The 21,975-nt window shown below is 44.3% G+C and overlaps 2 protein-coding genes and 1 non-coding gene across 3 annotated transcripts; 2 read left to right on the plus strand and 1 right to left on the minus strand.

Annotated features, from left to right (window-relative positions):
• Positions 1–6,114: 6,114 nt before the first annotated feature.
• Positions 6,115–8,038, plus strand: SNAPIN (SNAP associated protein). The gene is made up of 4 exons (XM_070395962.1): positions 6,115–6,290; positions 6,527–6,573; positions 6,818–6,936; positions 7,455–8,038. Exons 1-4 carry the CDS (start codon positions 6,145–6,147, stop codon positions 7,554–7,556), a joined length of 414 nt encoding a protein of 137 aa, XP_070252063.1. The 5' UTR covers positions 6,115–6,144; the 3' UTR covers positions 7,557–8,038.
• A 180-nt stretch (positions 8,039–8,218) lies between these two features.
• On the minus strand, positions 8,219–15,119 carry ILF2 (interleukin enhancer binding factor 2). The gene is made up of 14 exons (XM_070395960.1): positions 15,036–15,119; positions 14,322–14,381; positions 14,100–14,142; positions 13,167–13,271; positions 12,127–12,204; positions 11,690–11,792; positions 11,522–11,587; positions 11,090–11,206; positions 10,125–10,203; positions 9,782–9,869; positions 9,374–9,435; positions 9,182–9,296; positions 8,868–8,958; positions 8,219–8,716 (listed from the first exon to the last, which is right to left on the minus strand). The coding sequence occupies exons 1-14, from the start codon at positions 15,038–15,040 to the stop codon at positions 8,556–8,558; spliced, it is 1,173 nt and encodes a 390-aa protein (XP_070252061.1). The 5' UTR covers positions 15,041–15,119; the 3' UTR covers positions 8,219–8,555.
• A 264-nt stretch (positions 15,120–15,383) lies between these two features.
• TRNAM-CAU (transfer RNA methionine (anticodon CAU)) lies at positions 15,384–15,455 on the plus strand. The gene has a single exon. It is a non-coding gene; the product is annotated as a tRNA-Met (tRNA).
• Positions 15,456–21,975: the final 6,520 nt, after the last annotated feature.

A 21,975-nucleotide genomic window follows, 5' to 3' on the forward strand; every position in this document is an offset into this window, starting at 1 on the left:
GATCAGGAATCCTGTCTGTATGACCTAAGCTACTTAACCCCTCGGTGCAGCCAGTGGTTGAGTTAGTTGTGGAAGGGAGAGCTTGAAAAGATCACATGGGGATAGGATTTAACCATGCTGACAGCCAAGCTGACCTGGATTCTGAGTGTACTGTAACAACCCAGTCAGGTGTTCATAATCTTTAATTAAAAGGAATAAAAGGTATTTTTATGTGGGTGTGGGTAGGTGTAGGGATATCTCCATTGGAGCCCCCAAGGCCCTGAGGGAGGTGCTGATCAACAGTGGGCAGCAAACTTCACATCCCCTGGTGGCCTTGCCTCAGGCACATGCCAGGTTCTCTAGGAACCCTTTGGGAAGAGAGTGGAAGGGGGAGCTGCAGGATGAGTGGGTTCCTTACCCTCTTCATACAACCTGGGGTGACCTAGGATTTTTCCCCAGCCCTCCCCCAAAGTAACTAGCAGCTACATTCCCCTAAAAAGACTTTTTACCTAGAACTTTCCCTCAGGATATATATTCAATCTGGTGACTTTTGAGCCACCTCTGATAATAACACCCAAATACTTCCTCTATGTAGAGTGAAAGGCATGAAGGGGAACCTAGCGGGGATAGAGGTGAAGGCCACCGTGGAGCCTTCAGCAGCAGTCTTACAGTGCCCCACTTCACCTCCATGCAGCTCACACGCCTCTATGCTCATGCCCATCTTCCCTCATTTGGAGCTCTCCCCAGACTTGACAACATTTCCAGGATAAAAGCTATGGAAGGAGTCCAGAAGTGGGGAAAGGGGCACAGGATGGCAGCAAGTGCCTCCCATCACCACCCCCTTCATCCACTAATGGAATCCTTTGAGGGGGTTCTCTCAGGACAGAATCCCTGGATGCCTCCCCTCCCTGGGCTAAGGAAGAAGTTGGGGCTGGGAAGCTTGGGTCCTTTGAGAAAGGAACCTCCCAAGGCACTGGGTGTACCTTAGTAGCTCTCTCTTAGGTCAGCCTCTTCTAGCTCAGGCTCCCCCTGCCCAGGGTGCTTCCAATCCCACCACATTCTACTGACTCATTGTTCTTAGTGCCTATGGTGGCTGTTCAAAAGGATGTGTTCGGGCGGGGGGGGGGGTTAATGGGAGGATAAGGACACATTTGTAATATCTTAACCAATAAAGAAATTAAAGATTTTTAAAAAAAGATGTGTTCCATGTCCTCTACACCCTTGGCACTGGCTCCACTGGGCAGTGCAGGGAGCTAAGCCCAGGTCAGGTCTCGTTTCTAAAATCTGAAATCTTTACTGTGAAAATGTCGACATGGCCTGGTGTTCAGGGGACCCTGAGGCATCCTGGTGGGGTGGAGTGGGAGGGCTTTGAGGGTCCCAGTGGAGCCTAAGCTCCCTTCTCTTTCTGCCTCCTCTATTCCTCCTTCATTCCCAACAGTGGGTACAAGGAATTTCCCTCCAGTCACGGGCTCTCTAGCCCCACCTGCTGCTCACTGCACTTCCAGCACCTGAGGCTTGTGTCCCATTTCTGCCATCCTCTGTCCCTATTGAGTGTCCCGGATAGAGTGGGACCAGGAGTCAGCCTGGCTCCTACGTCAGCCTTTTACTCATTCAGCCACCATCCACAGAGGACTTGCCATGCAGACACAAACAAGGCATTATTGTTAGAAGGGCACTGGGAGCACAGAGAAGAGAGTGATAAACTGGATCTTGAAAGTCCTAGGAAAGTTTAACAGACAAGGGAGAATATTCCAAGTAGAGGGAATGACAAATACAAAGGTATCCAGACCTAAAAGAGCATGTTGTATGCCAAGGAAAGTGTGTGTTAGTGGAAACAGGCCCAGGAAGGCTCTGGGAACTGTGATGGTGGCAGCAGCCACCATGGCCCTCTTACCTTGTAGGGCTGGCAGGCCAATAGGCCTGTGACAGCTGAGGCTTCATGAGGCCTCTTTTTTTATTTTTATTGATGTTTTTATTTTTATTTTTTTTGTAGGGGTCACTGGCCCATCTTTGCTTGAAACTGATGGGTCCAAGATCCAATCATTGAGTTTTGAGAGAGAAACATTGATGTGAGGGGGAAACATTGATTGGCTGCCTCTTGCACGCCCACTACAGGGATTGAGCCCACAACTCAGGCATGTGCCCTGACTGGGAATTAAACAGGCCACCTTGCCCTCACTGGAATGGCTTAGTGGATAGAGCATCAGCCTGTGGACTGAAGGGTCCCAGGTTTGACTCCAGTCAAGGGCACATGCCCGGATTGCAGGCTCAATCCCCCGTAGGGGGCATGCAGGAGGCAGCCAATGATTCTCTCATTGATATTTCTCTCTCTCTTCCTCTCCCTTCCTCTCTGAAATCAATAAAAAGATATTAAAAAAAAAAAAACAGACTACCTTTTGGAGTACAGGACAACACTCCAACCAACTGAGCAACACTGGTCAGGGCTCATGAGGCCTCTTTAAAGGATTTGCTTTGAGGAAAGAGTGAAGATAGAAAATAAAAAATGGAATCACTTTAACCACGCTGCTAAAATTATCCACACTATGAAGGCTGAGCCATGAGGACTCTACTCTTGTTCTAACCAGCCTGGGGACTTAAACTTTTTGAACTTCCCAGTCCTGTGTCAATGCCTGTAAATGCATTTGGACTTCCAGGTAACCTTCTGATTACCTGCCTGAAGGACTCACATATCCATTCAACCTGACATCTATTATATAGACCACCTGACATCTGAGTGATAACCATCCTGGACCAATCCTAAGGCTAAGAATGCTGGACTGATAGTTCACAAAAATGAACTTTTACTCTAAAAACTCAACTTTTCTTTCTTCTTTGGAACACTTGTGGGGTTTTTGCCTAGCAGTGTTCCAAGTTTTCAAACTTTAAGACCCTTTAATAAATCTTTCTTTTATTTCTCACAAAGCCTCCAGACTCTGAGTTTGACAACTTGATTGTCCATTTAGACTTGATTAATTTATTTTATCTTTTAGTGTAAAGTGATTCTTGGCTTAAGATTTAAAAACATCTATGGCCCTAGCCAGTTTGGCTCAGTGGATAGAGCGTTGGCCTGCAGACTGAAGGGTCCCGGGTTCAATTCTGGTCAAGGGCACATGTCTGGGTTGTAGGCTCCATCCCCAGTAGGGGGCGGGCAGGAGGCAGCCGATCAATGATTCTCATCATTGATGTTTCTACCTCTTCCTCTCTGAAATCAATAAAAATATATTTTAAAAATAAATAAAAACATCTACAGTGTAATATGTGACATATGAGAAATATATATTTGGTCTTGAACCCTGTTCCTGGCACAGAGCTTCTGAAACCCTAAGAATTTCATGTGGTAAGAGCAATAATGGTGTCTTATGTTAAAAAAAACAAAACACACACACACACACCCGTAGGATGGGGGCTGGTTGTCAGTGGAGCCAACCATGTGATTAGAAGATTGGAACTTCCTGTCCCATTCCTCTAGAGAGGTGAGAGAGGCTGGAGGTTGAGTTATGTTAATGATGTGCTTTTGGACCCCATCTAAAGGTTGCCAGGAGAACTAACCTTATGATTAAAGAGTTGGAAATTTCAGTTCCCACACCCTAACCTCCAGGGAGGGGAGAGGGGCTGGAAGTTGAGTTCAAGCACCAATAGCCAATGAATTATTTAATCAGCCATGCCTATGTAATGAAGCCTCTATAAAAACCCAAACACATGGCGGTGGGGGAGAGTGGAGCACCTGGAGAGGGCAGGCACCTCTGTGCCCTTTCCCCATACTTCGCTCTCTTCCATCTCTTCCATCTGGCGGTTCCTGAGTTATATCCCTTTCTAATAAACTGGTAATCTTGGAAATAAAATGTTTGAGTTCTATGAGCTGCTCTAGCAAATTAATGGGACCCTAGAAAGGGGTCATGGAAACCTCTGATTTATAGCCAATAAACCAGAAGCACAGGTAACAACCTGGACTTCCCATTGGCATCTGAAATAGGGTGGGGAGGGTCTTCTAGGACTGTACCCTCAACCTGTGGAATCTGATGCTCCTGCCTGGTGGGCTGTCTAGGTAGATAGTGTCAGAATTGAGTTGGTGTCCAATAATTGCTTGTTAGAGGTGTTAAAAAAGAAACAACAGTCCAAAATGGAGTCACCCTTGCTAAGCCACAAATCAAAATTTAACTAATTGCAATGTCAGCTTCTCCCAAACCAGTCAGGAATTACCTGGTCAGCCCTAGTGAGGTAATCTGCCTGAGGGAAGGTGACCTTGCCTGAAATAATCCATTCTTAAATTTCTTGTCCCAACTCTTTTTGCCTATAAAACCTTCCAATTTGTACAATTCCTGGGAGCACCCTTCTAGTTGCTAAGTGGGATGCTGGTCAATTCATGAGATTTATGAATGGCCTAATAAAGCTAATTATGTCTTCAAATTTACTAGGTTGAATTTTGTTCTTAGGTTTGTCTGTTAAAGCCATCACCAGATACCATTCTGTGCCCACTACCACAAGAAGGACCCTCTGATAACCCTGGCTGCCCTCTCTGCCCCATTCAGGGTCCACCGTGGGGGTAGGGGTGCAGCTAACCTGTCAGACAGAGGGAACTGTGTGTGGCTATATTGCCTGAGCCAGACAGCTGTTCCCACAGCTTCCTCATGGACCTACCCCACTACCCACCTTCAAATCGCCAGCAAGGAGGGGGCAGGTCAACCTAAGCACCACCTAGGGGGTGAGGAGATGGGATACAGAAGAAGGGGAGTTCTTAGGATCTCCTTCAGCTTTTATGGAAAAGCCAAGAACGGGAAAGCCACTGCAATGTGATAGGGGTGCAAGCTGGGAGGAGGGGGATTTTGTGCTGAATACCTTGTGTCATGATGCCTGGAATTTGATAAATGTTTAGAGAATGAATAATTGAACCAGCACTGGCCTTCAACCTGTTATCAAACTTCAGGGTTTCTGGAAGACCCTTGCCCAGTCTCCCTCACAGAGCTATCTAAGGAACCAAGGAAAGAAGGATTCTAAAATTCCCTTTCATCTGAATGGTATTTTAGATGCAGAATGACCTGGAGAAGAAAGACTAGAGGCAAGATCAGGAGACTGTTGCAATGGCTCCCTGAAAGATAAGAGCAAGTCAAGATGATAAGGAGTGGAAAGGAAAACATAAACCAAAAGTCATTTTCTTCAGAGAACCAGCTTCTTTTTTTAAAATAGTTTTAATTGATTTGAGAGAGAGACATCCATTTGTTTTGTTGTTGTTAATCCTCACCCAAGGATATTTTCCCATTGATTTTTAGAGTGGAAAGGAGGGGAAGAGACAGAGAAACATCGATTTTGTTGTTCCACTTATTTATGCATTTGTTGGTTGAGTCTTGTATGTGCCCTCATGGGGGATCAATCAATCCTGCAACCTTGGTGTATTGGGAGGATGCTCCAACCAACTGAGCTACCCAGCCTGGGCTAAAATATTCTTTTTACTGTGGCAAAATACACATTACACAAAATTAAGCACTTTAACCATCTTTTAAAAATGTATTTTAGAGAGGAAGGAAGGCAAAGAAAGAGAGGTAGAGAGAAACATCGATGTGAGAGAGATACAGCTAACTGTTGCCTCTGGTATGTTCCTGACGCATTGATGTTTCTTTCTCTCTCTCCCCTCTTCCCCTCTAAAAGTCAATGAACAAAAATGAATGAATCCTTGGGTGAGGATTTTTTTTTTTTAAGTGGACTCGTAAATTTAGAAATATAAAACTATACTATGAATGTAACCTGGTTTTCTCATAAATTAGGCTAGGAAGACTATAGCCAACTAGGGATTAAAGAATTAATTTTTCAATAAAAATAAATAAAATAAAAAAGATATTACGGAAAATAAAAAATAATAATAAAAAGAATTTATTTTTCACCTTTGGAGAAAACAAAAAGTATCCGTCTCCCAAAATTATTCCTTCCCCAGCTACTGAAGTCTGGAGATTTTGAAAACCCGCCCCTTCAAGGCCCATAAAGAACTACAACTCCCGGAGCATCAAAGGCCCCAGCCTCCTCCCCGCCCTGCCGGCTCCAGGGACTCCATTTCCCAGAAGTCCCTGGGGCTGAGCGGGGGCCCGCATGACTCGGGCGCCCCCGCGCGGCGCACTTCGGCGGGGCTTCAGTTCCCGGCGGCCCTCGCGGCAGGTTCCGGGATAAAGGTAGTTCATGATGGCGGGGGCTGGTTCCGCCACTGTGTCCGGGGCAGGGACGCCGGTGGCGGGGCCCGCAGGCCGCGACATCTTCGCCGAGGGGCTCCTCGAGTTTCTGCGACCCGCTGTGCAGCAGCTCGACTCGCACGTCCACGCCGTCAGGTGCCCGAGAGGGGAGGTTGGGCGGGGCCTCGCGCTCAGTGTTTTGTGTGGGGCGGGGCCAAGAAAGGGCGGAGTCCAGAGGGGTTGCTGCCGGGGTTCTGATGGGGCTGAGAATATGGGAAAGCGGAGGCGGCAGAACGGCCTGGGATGGGGGTGGGCGTGCGACCGGTTGCTCGCAGCACCTGGGAAATGCGCCCGGGAACAGGTGTCCTGAGTCCCGTTGCATTTCTTTGCAGAGAGAGCCAGGTAGAGCTGCGGGAACAAATCGACAACCTGGCTACCGGTGAGTAAGCATCCCTGCGTACTCGGAATCCTTCAGCTGGCTTTCCGAACCTTATGTTTTGCCAAAGTCCGTCCCCTGGGCTGAGTTTCTGTCACTTCCTTGCAGCATGGCAACGCTGCCTCAGATTCCGTTAAGTTTCTAATGACTGTGGTCCTTGTGGTGCAAGAGTGTTTTCCGTCCTACTTTGCCAAAAAACAAGACATGAGCCAGCAGGTATTAGTTGCACCTTACATTACACCCACAGAGCTGTGCCGTATCAATGAGGATCAGAAAGTGGCCCTGGATCTCGACCCCTATGTAAAGAAGCTCCTTAACGCCCGGCGACGAGTTGTCTTGGTCAATAACATTCTGCAGAACGCCCAGGTAAAAGAATTTCCTGCCAACGGTGACTGCTCTGCTTTGTAAGTTCTGTGTGTATCTCCACTTTTCAAGGGATGTCTCCCGTCTCCAACTCAACGAAAATCATTTTTCAAGTCTTTGGGGAAAGGGAGTCGTCAACTAAATTAGTGTCTAGAACTGTTTATTCTTTTTTATTTCTTTAAATATTTTTATTGATTTCAGAGAGGGCGAGGGATAGAAACATCGATGAGAATCATCGATTGCACCCCAGTGGAGATTGAGCCCACAACCTGAGTATTTGCCCTGACTGACTGGGAATCGAGCCATGACCTCCTGGCTCATAGGTCGACGCTCAACCACTGAGCCACACCAGCCAGGCTGGAACTGTTTCTTCTCACTACCCAGTGGCTCTTATTTACATTCTATTATACCTTAGGAGACCTACATTGAGATGGAGCAAGCCTAAGATATTTTACATGCCCGGTAACAGTGAGCTCTAAAGCCTTGCACAGAGCAGTTAAGATTACAAATTTGTCTTATAGGAGCGGCTGAGGCGGCTAAACCACAGTGTTGCCAAGGAAACAGCCCGAAGGAGGGCAATGCTGGATTCAGGAGTTTACCCCCCTGGCTCCCCAAGCAAGTAACAGAAGATGGGCCTCAGAATAGCGCAAGTACTATCCCCACCTGCCTCGTTTCCTTCAGGACACCCTGTTAACCCTGGGACATCAAGGCAATCCTATGGATTGTTTGAAGCACTTAACAGCTTGTACCCATTTATGTGGGGGTCCACGGAAATCTGTTCAGCAGGACTCAGGATCCCAAAGGATTTATTCCAGCTCTTCCAAGAATGAGCTGAGACCTCTACATTTTTTAAAGGAACATACTCGTTTCACCTCTACCTTCAAATCTAGTTAACCAGGGAGGGGCTTCTTGTTACATGGCTGGCAAAGTTGGTAGTTGTTGGGGCCTGGGCAGCACACCCTCTACCTGTGACTTACCATTTTCCTGTTTATGCTTAGGATTTGGAGAGGGCAGGCCGTCACCCATCCACCCTGTTGTACATTTCACTGGCTTGAACACAGTAGTCTTGCTGGAACCATTTAATTCAATAAATGCTTAAACAATACTCGTTTACTTTGGTATATGGAAAGGTTCCAAGGATCTTTGTACTTTAATAAATTCAAATACAGCTTCAAATTGTGATCTAGCGTTCACAATGAAAATACTCGAGTAGCATTTTCAATGAAGAGTACAGAAAGCAAAAAGGGTGGCCACATACCACAGAAATACAAGACCAAGAAAGAGCCCTAGTAGGAAGTACTTTATTTTTCTTAGAAAAAAAAAAATTTCCAGGCATGAACAGTTGACATTTCAACAACAAAGTACTGGTTGAGAGGTTTCAAGGAGCTGGGGATTCTACAATATCATGAAGAAAAGTTGGTAACCTGCTTCACTAGAGATGGGAGACTTCTGGCTACTAAGTCAACATAAGAATTCAGCGGGATGACATTTCCTTCCGTGGTTTATTTTTATTTTCTTTCCTGTCTCCCCCAGCCCTCAGAAATGCCACCATATAGAGCCCAGTAGCGGTTAGCTCAGGCCTCAAGCTTCCCCGTGGGTAAGAAAGGGTGGAGAGAAGGGAGTCACTCCTGAGTCTCCATGCTTTCCTCCTCCTCTCCTTGAGGTGGTTCTTCTGTATTCTCCTCCTCTTCCTCCCCTTCCTTCTTCTCTGGTGGCTTCTCATAAGCCTTTTCTGAAGGTGTCACTATCACTCCATCCCAGGTAGATATTTCAGAAGCAAGATCTAGAAGAGAAAAAAGGTGTGATTTCAGACAAGTAGCCCAGCATACAAGTCATGATCTACACAGTGGAAGTATTAAGACATCTGAGTAGTGTAGAGTTTCTTTGTAGACCACAGAATACCCTAAAGAACCTCCAACCCAGGGATCACTCACAGCTGGCATCACCCTCCTGACCAAGGATCTTCCTAAAGCCACCATGTGAGAGGATTCGGACCAGAGTCTGAGCTGTGTAGCAGACCATGTCCTGAAAGAGAGCAAAGTGAGGATAAATAAGCCAGTATAATCAAAACACCTTGTTTGACTAACATTCTCATGAAAACAGAGATGAAGATAATCTTTCAATTTCAAGCCTAAAGTATATGAGAACCCCCATATCTTGACCCCTAAAGACCACATTCCCTTTGCCTTCAGACCCAGGAGTATTCAAGAATGGCGCACAACAAAACATTTCAGAGCTGTCCCAATACCTGCTGTTCCAAAGTCATGACCGTGTGTACTCTGAAGTTGCCACTCTCACAGGGGTCTGTGATACCCATTGACCCTGGCAAGAACAGTCCTGCAGCCAGAATCTGCAAGCAACGCCTGAAACACAGGGAGGTGTTAAAAGAGCAAAAAAGACAGTTTACCTCCGGTCCCAAACCCAGAGAAGCATGCTGTACCTGTATGCCACATTGAGGGCCAAAGGCTGTCGGGTGGGGTTGTTCATCACGGCATAGTGCCCCTGGGAAAGAATAAAATCTGGTAGGTGTGCCATAAAACAAACTACAACTTTAAGCTGTCATGAGGAAAATTGGTTATTAAGGCCAAGTCAACATGTTCATGTTCAGAAGGGATTCTGAAGTGACTGCTCATCTAGTCTGTCCTTTCCGTTATTACATTAGTGAAATGACAGCAATAATAAAAAAGACAAAGGGGCATTAATAACGACTCTTTTAATTACTCTAAAAATATATTTATTGGATTACTTGTCCAGCAATGAAATTTTTTTAAGCTTCACCAAACTTCAGATTCTGGTAGATGTCAGAGTATTAGATAGGGAAGATCAGGAACAACTGCCCTTTACTTACGAGTAGGTCAAGAATCCAGGGTGTGAGGGGCTCAAAGCCAGGAAAACGGATCCTCAGGTCCTTCAGAAGTCTGATGAGAACTTTAACTCTAAAGGTAGGAGGGACCCAGGGATTAAAAGTAATGACCATGCACTCCCACACCCGAGGTACACAGCTAAAGCCATTTCCAGAACTACACATTCTCTCCTTTCAATTTCAATTTGAATTTTGCTTAACATAAAATTCAGAATCCAGACAGAAGGTTGGAGCCACAAAAGTTCTGTCGGAGGAAGTACAGCAGTGTCCTGTACTGCAGTTAGAAGGGCTAGGTTATCCTTGCTCAAACAGTGAAGGGGGAACTCACGTGGACTGAGAAGCATTTTCTTCAAACCAGCGAGCATGTCGGATGGCTGCTAAGGCACTCTGCAACACCTTGATGTCCACTAGAAGATGACAGGCCAAGATGAAACATTCCTATCATTAAGCAAGCAATTCAACCCCACCACCACAGTTCAGTAGCTTGGAAGGACGACAGGATAATGTAATTCCTAAACCACACCATGTTTGCCCTGGCCTGCTAGCTCGGTTAATTGGAGCATCATCCCATGCACCAAAAGGTTGTGGGTTTGCCCTGGCCACATAACTCAGTTGGTTAGAGTGTCACCCCAATACATCAAGGTTGAGGGTTTGATTCCCCGGTCAGGGCACACACAAAAATCAACCAATGAATGCATAAATAAGTAGGACAACAAATAGATATTTCTCTCTCTCTAAAATCAGTAAATAATTTTTTTTAAAGGGTTTGACTCCCAGACCAGGCACATACCTACACTGCAGGTTTAATTCCCTGTCAGGGTACATACAGAAGGCAACCAATCAATGTTTCCCTCCCCCTTTTCCTCTCTCACTAAAAAATCAATAAAAATACATGTCCTGGGTGAGGATTCAAAAATAGTAATGAAAATTAATAAACCACTGTTTCTCAGATCAGCAAATCACTGTCCAAAACTCACTACTTTTCCCCTAGACCAAATCTAGAAGCATACAAGATCCACAACGTTTTCCAAAAGCCTAACCCAACTCCGTAAGTATTTCCATAGTTCTTAGCCCTCAAACTGCTTTCCTGGTCATCCTATATTTGACAGTTTCACTAGCAAGTTGGTAAGCCTGTCTCCAAATTACAGATGGAGAAAACAAAGTTTGGGAGTAAACTTAGGTTGCAGAAGGTTTTATGTGGAATAGCAACAAGCTCAGTAAACTCAACAGCAACTGTATACCATCTTTTGAATTTCCTCCAAATTTCCCAGCAATGGAAAAAAAAGGACTAACAATGGAGTTCTGGATCCAGTTTTCGGAGATTGGGTGGCACTGTTGTAATGAGAATCTTCACTGTAGCATCAGAAGAACTGATCTCAAAGCCAGTTTCATTGGTCAGCATGGTCAAAACTAAAAGAAAAGAAAAAATTCAAAAGTTCTAACTCTCAGATTTCCATTAGTGAATTGATAGGTTTTCAAAAGCAGCAGGAGTCCAGAATGAGGATTTAGAATACAGTTTTGAAAGTAAAGATCATGTCAACAAAAATAAAAAAAAAGTAAAGGAGATCAACAGGATTTTGAACAAATGGAGATCTCGCCCACACTTCCCCAACATAAAGCTCTCCATTCACATTTCCTTCTGGCCAGACTTTGTGAACTGTACACTTAGAATGACAGATCTGGCTCTTATGACCACTAAATACGTGTTCAGCAACAAACTCAAACCTTCAGAAGGATCCTGTGCTCTTAGGCTCTCCACGACTTTGTTCCCTAGGGCAGCAACAGCTTCCACTAAAATGAGAGAAAAGGAGAGAAATTTGGGCTTTAAAGATCCCTATGCCTCAAATCCAACCGCTATGTTCTGTTTCCATAGCCAGAAAGAGGTATACTCACACGTTGGCAAAATCTTTAGGATTACCACCAGGTCAGCCACATTATGTCCTGTAGTCATTGTTCCCTTTTTATATGATCCAACCTGTCGCACTTCTTCAATTTGCTGTTGGAAAAAAGGATTTCGGAGAGAAAGGAAAAAAAGTGAAAAGACTGCCTAGTTCCTCAGAGCTCAGTTACAACACAGCTGCTTATTACCCAGATTTGGAAGCTGCACAGGTCAAATCATATCCCAAAACCATTAAGAAAAGCCTGATACATCTTGGCTAGCTGAAAACAATAATACAAGTCTTGTCCCAAGATCAGTACCACAAAGGAATTCCATTGTACTTTCCCATGTAGGCGTGGCTTTGATGGAAGAATTAAAAAAAACAGGAGCCAATGTAATTCCCACACGACCGAGGCTGCCCTTTTCCAGGACTAAGTCATCAAAAACTCACCACTTCAAATGTCCCTGGAGCCACAATCAAATTGTCAATCACATTGTTTATTTTTGTCACCAGAGAAAGGATAGAGGCCTGAAAAACAGCAGGAAACAAAAACAACCTAAGGTGAAAAATTATAAGCAACTTCTCAGTTTGAATTATTTCCCCCTCGTCCCTTCCATACAAGCTGAATCAATACCAATACAGGGCTTTGAAAACACTGACCCATCTGGCCTTGAATACACTAGAAGAAAACTTTTAACTCAAAGATAGATTCTCCAATAAAAATATGAACACATATGCAATCTGGCACTCTTCCTCCACCCACCATGAGAAATAAGGAGAACAATTTTAGAGTAGTCCATTTTGCTAGTTTTGTTTTCCATGGTTTCAGTTACCTGCAGTCAACTGTGTTAGGGAAATATTAAATGGAAAATTCCAGAAATAAACAATTCGTAAGTTTTAAATTGTGCACCATCCCCCTCAGGACATGAACCACCCCTTTGTCTAGTGTATCCATGCTGTACATGCTACCTGCCCATAGCCCTGTCTGTTATCAGATCAACTGTTGAGGTGTCACAGTGCCTGAGGCTATGCCAGTGCCTGCCTGTGTCATACACCTCACTTCATCATGTAGGCAGAGGATCGTACCATCCACATTATCACATGAAAAACAGTGAGCACAGTACAGCAGGAGATTTTGAGAGACCATATTCACAAAACTTTTATTACAGTATATTACTATAACTGTTCTATTTTAGAAGTTATAGTTATTTCTATTAAGCTCTTACTGTGTCTAATTTGTAAATTAAACTTTACCACAGGTACGTATGTATAGGAAAAAAGATAGTATATACAAGTCTCAGTACTATTCGCAGTTTCAGGCAGTGAGGGTCTCAGAACATACACCCCATGTACAAGGCTGGGGGTGGAGGGAGAAGGAGGCTAATATAAACCTGTGAAGTTTAGGCTCTGATAACAGTAACCTCACCAGTAGTTACTCACTTCTCTAGCTTTCTCAGAGAAATCACAGGGAAAAAGCCAAAGGAATATACCTGTTCAGCAGAATTAGGAGCAAGGTCCTGATTTCTTTTCAGCAATGCCTCACTGAAGGAAGATTCATCAGGTGCTGGCTTAACCCGAGGGAAGGCCATTTCACACTAAACCAGAAATAAACAACTATTTATTATTTATCAAAATAATACACAGCCCTGGCTTGTTTGGCTCAGCGGATAGAGCATTGGCCTGCAGACTGAAGGGTCCCGGGTTCAATTCCAGTCAAGGGCACATGCCCGGTTGCGGGCTTGATCCCCAGTAGAGGGTGTGCAGGAGACAGCCGATCATTGATTCTCTCCCATCACTGATGTTTCTACCTCTCCTCTCCCTTCCTCTCTCTGAAATCAATTATATTTTTAAGTTCTTTATTGTTTAAAAGTATTACATAAGTCTCCTTTTCCCCCTTTACCTCTCCCTGGCTGCTCCCACCCCCCAGCACATGCCCTCACCAACCAGTTATGCTCATATGCATGCATACAAGCCCCTCAATAAAAAAGTATTTTTAAAAAATAATATACAGGGGAGATTACATTTCTGTTGCTACAACAGAAAAAATTGAAAACAAAAAATCTTACAACACTTGTTTTTACTCAAGATGTCCAAACAAGGATACAAACTGGAAGAAACAGCCATAACTTAAGCTCTTGCCACCTTTACGTTAACAGATAAGCCAGAGATACAATAACTATTGACAACAAAGATTACAAACATGTTACTGCCAATAGTAGCCAAGGAATTAGCTTACCTACCCAGCTTATACTGTTTTTGTATGTAAAGCGACATGCAGCTGATTCAAAACCCCAACTCTATTCCCTAATCCCCTTTCCTCCTGCAACCACCGTTTTAACAGGGAGGTGCTGGGCTCCAGGAAACTGCAAGTGAAAAGTGGGCACCCCATGCCTGTCACCGGGGAACAGGGCAGTGGTACTCACCAAGTAGAAATCAAACGGGATGTGGGGCACAAAGGGCCTGAACCTAAAGCAAGAGAAACAGTCCAGATTACTGACTACCGAAGATAAAGTCGCTCAGCAGGAGAGCATGTGGCTTCTGAACCACAGCTGCATCTCACAAAGGCGGGTGCCAGGAGTCCACCCCGGGCTCTTACTGGGGTGAGGACATGGGAACGAAGCAGCGCAGAGATGCCGGACACTCACCCTCCTCCCGGGCCTCCTCGGGAACCAAAGCGCCCGCCACGACCTCGACCTCTGTCGCCCCTGGAAACGCATAAAACAAAGAGACTTCAACTCGTTTCTCCACCAGCTGGCCTATCATTTCAAGCTTGCCGACCTCCATCTCCGCACTTTCCTGTGGAAACTAAGCATCCCCGTTCCCACGGGGATTCCTCCCCATTTCAAAAGCCCAACCTCACTCTGACCTCCTCGATCCGGAGACGTTCATCACAACCCACACCAGATAACGACGGGCCCCCCGCTGAGCCCCTCCAAGGAGCACCCATCATCCCGGGACACGCCAACGCTGCCCCCAGAGACTAAAGGCTCTTCTTTCTTCATCGGGAGAGTGGACCATCTCCCGGGCACATCTGGTCAAGCACTTGGGAGGATGAATGAGGCCGCGTTCAAGCCTCCTCGGGCCACATGGGGAGACGAGAGGGGTGCTCCTCCTGGGACCCGAGGACCCCCCTCACCTGAACCCCCAGAAACCGGGCTGTGGAACCCTCCATCCAGGCCCGGGTTTCCCCGCCTCCGCGGCCTCCGATCGCCCCCACTCGCCCAGACCCGGAGTTCTCCGCTTTCAGGGCAGCCCCCCGGCACGTGGTCCTTTCCGGCGCCCCGACTCCTCCCGGCCCACCTCCCCAGCGATTTCGGCCACATACCCCCCATCTTTCCAGACCCCCTCCGTGTCCTCACCTCATGGCGCCCTAGATCCTGAACAATGGAAGCCACACCAACCGCCCCTCTTCTGCGAGCTGCCGCCAGGCGCAGAGGCGGCGTGCCGGTATGCCAACAAGCCACGGCGCGATTGGCTCCCGCCTCGCCCCTCCGCTTATGCCTATTGGTTGACCGTAGAAAACGGGCTTGTAAACCAATTAAAAATCCCTGCTGCGTCAGGAACTAGCCAATCAGAATAGACTAGACAGTAATGACGAATTTTTTTTTTTTTTTAACCAGACATTAGACGGCGCTGTGTAAAGAGATTAGAACCGAGATTACGTAGGAAGCTTTCTATAGGAATCAGGAGCCACCGTCACCCACAGCAGCAGAGTGGCGCAGCGGAAGCGTGCTGGGCCCATAACCCAGAGGTCGATGGATCGAAACCATCCTCTGCTAGCAGGACTTTTTTTCTTTCTTTTTTTCCCCCCTTCGCTAGAATAAAAGAGAATTTTAACTTTTTCAGTAAAAGTAAACGCCATTCTACTTTTTCCTCCCTCAAAGAATGCATTCTTTTGAAGCTGTTTTTGCCATTAGCTAGTGAAATGAGGGAATAGGAAGGGGCTTTAAGCAGCAATGAACACTACTCAGAAGAAGCGGCTCTGAGAAAAGGAGGCGTGTGTGGATTGATCAGAGGGTGAGGGACTAGAAGGGAAACTGAGGCAGCTTCGGAAAGAGATTTCAGAGAAAGCGAGCAAGGGAAGAAGCAAGGAGAGAAGGACCCGGCCCATCCCCGTGGAAGTTTCCCCGCACTTCTTTTCTTTCCTCATTCTACAAACGGGCGGATTTTACCCTTATGCGAGGTTTCACCAGTTACATATATATCGATATGCTGTATTTGCGTTTAAATCAATCAGATTACTACGTGCTTTGCCCCTCCTGTAATACATTTTCTCCTGCTTGCCTCCTTTTGTATTGATTAATGTTTATTATTCCCTCCCCGCCTTTGTTAATTGAAAGTTATTCTTCTTCTCTTATATTGGCTACCCTAAAAATTACAACATGCATCCTTGACTTATGTAATGCTTTTTTACTTTTCTCGGAAAAAATACAGGAATAATTAATCATCACTCCCTTCAGAATTATCTGCTATTGCGGTTGTTGTAATTCTTTTAAATACTTTATTGATACATGATTTAGCACAACAAATGCAGATCTTAAGCCCACAGCTCGATTATTTTTGAGTAATATATTCCGTCTATAGAACCAACTGAGGTGGTTTTTATCACCTCAGTTTGCTCATACCCCTTTGCCCTGCCACTAGAGGCAATCTCTCTTCTGATTTCTGTGATCATAGATTAGTTTTGTCTGTTCTTGAACTTCAAATAAATGGACTCACACTGTATGTACTCTTTTTTTGCCCCAGCTCCAGTTTTTTGCATTTATCAGTAATTTGTCCCTTTTTATTTGAGTAGCATTCCATTGAATAATTATACCACAGTTTGTCCTTTCTCCTTTTTTAAAATATATTTTTATTGATTATAGAGAGGAAGGGAGAGGGATAGAGAGAGAGAAACACTGATCAACCGCCTGCTACAGGCCCCCCACTGTATATCAAGCCCACAACCTGGGCATAACCATCTCTGAACACACAGGTGACCTCTTGGTGAATGGGTTGACGCTCAACCACTGAGCCACATAGGAGTGTATGTCTGTCCTTTCTCCTTTTGATGAATTCAGGAGCTCTAACCAACTGAGTCGCAGAAAAACACATTTGGGTTGCCATTATAAATAAAGCTGCTATGGACATTTTTTTTTTTGCAAAATTCTTTTGGTCAGATGCATTCACTTCTCTTGGGTAGGTGTAGGTATATATGTGCACACAATTTAATTATCTATATATTTTCAGTCCCACAAGACATTCATGTTTATTAATTAAATTAGTGGTCATTTAGATTTACCATTTTTTAAACTTTATTTTTATTGTTGACTAAATTTATCATCTTTTAAATTTTTTATTGATGAGAAAGAGAGAGATTTGTTGTTCCACCCATTCATGCACCCAGACAGGGGCTGCGCTCTTGATTGCTTCCTGCAACTCCAATCACTCACCTGGAATAACATTCCTCCTGCTTGAGAATTAGTGTCGCTTTCTTGGTTTTGGTTTGTATGAATACATCTTTATTTCACATGTTTTCGAAGGACATTTTTTTCTGGGTATGGCTTCCTAGTTGGGAGTTATTTTCTTTCAGCACATTTACAATGTTATTTTACTGTCTATGGCTTCCCTTTTTTTCTTACAGTAAAGGTGGGAATTTATTGAAGAACAAGTACAGACTCCCACGTGGGGAGAGGGAAAGAGTCCCACTGAGTCCCTTTTCCCTACAGTTTATAAAGGTTGCAGATCTTTGTGCCTTGAATACCCCCTCTGATTGGCCACTATTCCCTTAGATTGGTTACTACAGCAACTCCTGAGCTTAAGCCTCACGTGAAGTTCCCTCCTTCTTCTTATGGCTTCCCTTTTTACTGTAAAAAAAAAAAGTTGTCAATCTAATGGTTTTTCTTTTGAAGGCAATTAATACTTTTTTATATTTTATTTTATTTTTTTCCACTTTTTTAAGTTTTAAAAATTTTATTTTTTATTTAATTTCCTGCAGTTTCATTCTGATGGGTTTAGATATGGATTTTTAAAATTCTATTTGAGGTTTGTTGCACTTGGAATTTGTGGCTTAATGTATTTCATCTACTTTTTAAGATTCTCAGCCATAGCCCTGACCGGTTTGGCTCAGTGGATAGAGCGTCCGCCTGTGGACTCAGGGGTCCCAGGTTCAATTCCAGTCAGGGGCATGTGCCTTGGTTGTGGACACATACCCAGTGGGGAGTGTGTGGGAGGCAGCTGATTGATGTTTCTGATTCTCTGTCCCTCTCCCTTCCTCTCTGTAAAAAATCAATAAAATGTATTTTAAAAAAAAGATTCTCAGCCATAATCTCTTCACATACTGTTTCTATCCTATTATTTCCCTCTGGGCTCCAAATAAAGGTGTGTCAGACTTTCTCACAGTATCCTCTATGTCTCTAACCTTCTCTTAGGTTTTTCATCCCTTTTATTGTCATTATGAGAGAGAAAAAAACATAGATTTGTTGTCCACTCATGGCTGATTTCGTCTTTGTATGTGCCCTGACCAGGATGGAGCCTGCAACCTGCCACAACCTGGGCATACTGGGAAGTCACTCTAATCAACTGAACTACTCAGCCAGGGCTTTCTTCTGTTCTTTCTTTTGAATTATTTATTTGATTCTCAGTGTAGTCTAACTTGCTGTTATACCCATCAATTGGTTCTTAATTTTGGTTTTTGAATATTTTGGGTCTGGATTTTCTACTTCTAGTTTACCCTACTCTTAGGTTTTCCCTAAGAGTGCTGCCTTCCAGGATCCTAACCCAAAACAGGATTCTCACCTTTGGGGACATTTGGATTCCAATTTTGTCTCACTTGCCCCACACAGCCCATTTTCTTCCACCAGTTCCCCATCAGCAAATGACCTCAAGGTAAAAGCAGTCCCACTGCTGATCTCAACTTTGTTTTTCTGCCCTTTCATGCTCTAACACCAATAATTCCTCACACTTGTACTTGTTCTTGAACTTTTAAAAAATATTTTTATTGATTTTGAGAGAGAGAAGGGAAAAGGAAAAATGGGGGGGCTAGAGAGGGGGGAGGATATGATGCCTCCTGCACATCCCAGGGATCCAGCCTGCAACCGGGGCATGTACTCTGACTGGAAATTGAACTGACAACCTTTCAGTGCGTGAGACGACTCTCAACTTACTGAGCCACACTGTCCAGGGCTTGATTTTTAAAAGTATTTAATCCAACGTTTTTAGTTGTCTTCAGCTTAGAAATTAGACAAATTATTTAATCAAACATTATTGATGGAGGAGCTCAATTATTAAATTAGGTATCTAGCCCAGTCATTTCTCCTGAACTCCAGTTCCACTAATCCAATGACCTATTGGGCACTTCCATTTAGGTTTCTACAGGCACCTCAGACCTAACAAACTAAAATTGTTAACATCTCCCAAAAACCTGCTTCTTCAGCTTCTCAAAGAATGGTTCAATGTCACCTAGACTTCGGTTATTTGTATATTGTCTTCTCTTCCTGAAGTTTAATTGATTCTACTTACAAAAAATCTCCCTATACTTAAAAATTTATGCATTAAAAATTTAAGAGGGTAAAAAAACAAGGAAAAAGAATTAAAAAAAACAAAAAAAATTTTTAAGAGGATAGATCTCATGTCAGTGTTCTTTTTTTCTTTTAATTTTTTTTTTTTTTTGCTTAAAAGCTTGGGCTGGGTGTGGTGTCTGCCCTCTGATGGAGGGACAGACACAGAACTCATGTCAGTGTTCTTAACATACACGAACACAAAAGATACAAGAGCTCTGGCCAGTGTGGCTCAGTTGGTTGGAGGGTTCTCCCATGCACTGAAGGGTCTTGGGTTCAAGTCCCAGTTAGGACACATACCCAGGTTGGGGGTTTGATCTCTGGTGGGGAGGCAACCAAGTGATTTCTCTCTTCTCTCTGTCTGTAAAATAAATTTTTTAAAAATCCTTAGGTGAGGATTAAAAAAAAAGACACAAGGAAACTTTTGGAGGTGATAGATATATTCGTTACCTAGATATTGTGGCAATATTTTCACAAGTATATACATATGTCCATACTAATCTAATTGTATACATTAATTATATAGTTTATGGTGTATCAATTATACCTCAACAAAACTTTTTTAAAAACCTCCCTAGTAAGAAAGTTGAAGTAATGTTAAGCTATGTCCTTCAAGCAATTTTATATTGTCTATGAACTTTCTGTTCTGTGATCTCTACGACAGTTTGCCTGGTAGTGTATGTGGAGGCTAATATTTCATCAAGGAGACTTTCTACATTCGCCAAACTTTTTAAAATAAAATTTTAAGTGGCTTGCTGCATATCAATAAAAAATTGACACATTAAAACAAACAAACAAAAAAAATCACCCTGCTGGGCTGGTGTGGCTAATTGGTTGAGCATCAACCTGGGAATCAAGAGGTCACCAGTTTGATTCCCAGTCAGGGCACATGCCCAGATTGCAGGCTTGATCCCCAGTAGGGGGCGTGCAGGAGGCAACCAATCAATGATGTTTCTCTCTCATCAATGTTTCTATCTCTCTAAACCTCTTCCTTCCTCTTTTTCTAAAAATCGATAAAAACATATTTTAAAAAAATCCCCCTAGTTAGTATGGCTCAGTTGGTTGAGCTTCATCCAGTGCACTGAAAGGTCGCTGGTTTCAGGTCACATGCCCAGGTTGTGGGTTCAGTAGCTGGTTGGGGTGCATGCGGGAAGCAACCAACCGATGTTTCTCTCTCTCTCCCTTCCTTTCTCTCTCTAAATCAATAAAAACATATAAAAATATTTAAATCTCCCAATCTCCTATCTACCTTTTATAGTCTCTGTAGCTCCCCTTATGGGACCAAGACAAGCCTGTCACACAAAAGCTTGCATAAGTTGCCATCTGCTGCCCTTTTCTTGCCTCTCCTCCTCGTTCATTCCTACATGTACACACCTTACATCACAGGTCAGGGTTGAAAACATAAACTGCTACTGCAGCCAGTAATGCCAATGAGTGAACAGGGTGGAAAAGAGCCATCATGAACTAAACATCTCAAGGAGGTCATGGATACTGGTTGCAGCTGATTGATCACGGATAGATGCAGGACATATATTATCAGCTCTCCAATATTTCAAGACAAGTCAGAACACCAAACATTCATGTGCCATCTGCTGATTTTTTAAATTTATTTTAGAGAAAGAGGAAGGGAGAGGGAGAGGAAGAGGGAAACATCAAAGTCAGAAACATCAAGAAACATCCAACAGTTGCCTCCCGACCAGGGATTAAACCTGAAACCCTGCCAAAACCGGTTTGGCTCAGTGGAGAGAGCGTGGGCCTGCGGACTCAAGGGTCCCAGGTTTGATTCCGGTCAAGGGCATGTACCTGGGTTGCGGGCACATCCCCAGTAGGGGATGTGCAGGAGGCGGCTGATTGATGTTACTCTCTCATCGATGTTTCTGGCTCTCTATCTCTCTCCCTTCCTCTCTGTAAAAAATCAATAAAATATATTAAAAAAAAAAACAAAAAACAAACCTGAAACCCAGGAATCGAACCTGAGACTCACCCTTCAGTGCCCGGGCAGACCCTACAAGCAAGTGAGCCACACCAGCGATGGCCCATCTGCCCATCTGCTAATTTTTAAGTTTGGGCTATTAAATAGAGAGAGAAAATGCAGGCCAAACAAAATGTGCCTGCCATCCTAAGTTGGGCTACTGTTTGCTCTAACCATAGAAATATTCAAAATTCTCCTAAAATTCTCTATATAGAAAACATACTTCAGTTTCTCTCTCTCTACATAGAATACTTTTCTCATCCTTCTACCCCTGTTGAATTATTTCTCCTTGAAGTTTTTCCTGGTCCCAAGGCAGGCAGAATAGTTTTCATCTGGACCTCTGCTTAATTTATCCATCTCTATATTACAGTGCTTAACGATATTACGTTATGACTGTCCCAAATAGAGCTCTTGAGGTACAGACTCTCTACGTACTTCTCTTTTTGCCCTTAGCATCTGGCTGGTGCCTAACCCTTACTAGGTCCCCTGCAACTGTTTGCAAGCCTTGGGTCCTGGCCTGGCCTGGGCGCCGGGTTGGAGAGCTTGGTGGCCCAATACCGTCAATGACGGCTACTGCCCACTAGAGGGCAGACTGACTCTACAGCGGTCCGGTCTAGCCGCCCGGCCGTCAAGTAAGGACACCCAAACCTTCCCCTCCGCTGGTCACTTCCAACACTAGTTCTCGCCGCCACCACGAAACCCATTTTAGCAACCCTTCTCAACACGACACACACACTTACATTCCCGGAGCGGCCCGGAGGTCACCCCTCTTCCCTCTCCAACCACCCG

This window comes from Myotis yumanensis, unplaced genomic scaffold (genome assembly GCF_028538775.1).
Source record: "Myotis yumanensis isolate MYYU_CA2020_CCGP unplaced genomic scaffold, mMyoYum1.0.hap1 SCAF_17, whole genome shotgun sequence".
NCBI lineage: Eukaryota > Metazoa > Chordata > Mammalia > Chiroptera > Vespertilionidae > Myotis > Myotis yumanensis.

What these genes read in the sequence shown, in the direction of transcription:
- ILF2 (XM_070395960.1), bottom strand. An exon ending in ACTGGATCCAGAACTCCATT is followed by an intron (nt 10,204 to 11,089) that starts GTTAGTCCTTTT and finishes GTCATCTTCTAG; the next exon opens with TGGACATCAAGGTGTTGCAG. An exon ending in GCCCTCAATGTGGCATACAG is followed by an intron (nt 9,297 to 9,373) that starts GTACAGCATGCT and finishes CCTGTGTTTCAG; the next exon opens with GCGTTGCTTGCAGATTCTGG.
- SNAPIN (XM_070395962.1), top strand. Translation starts at nt 6,145, where the DNA reads ATGATGGCGGGGGCTGGTTCCGCCACTGTGTCCGGGGCAGGGACGCCG. An exon ending in TCGCACGTCCACGCCGTCAG is followed by an intron (nt 6,291 to 6,526) that starts GTGCCCGAGAGG and finishes ATTTCTTTGCAG; the next exon opens with AGAGAGCCAGGTAGAGCTGC. An exon ending in ACATTCTGCAGAACGCCCAG is followed by an intron (nt 6,937 to 7,454) that starts GTAAAAGAATTT and finishes TTTGTCTTATAG; the next exon opens with GAGCGGCTGAGGCGGCTAAA.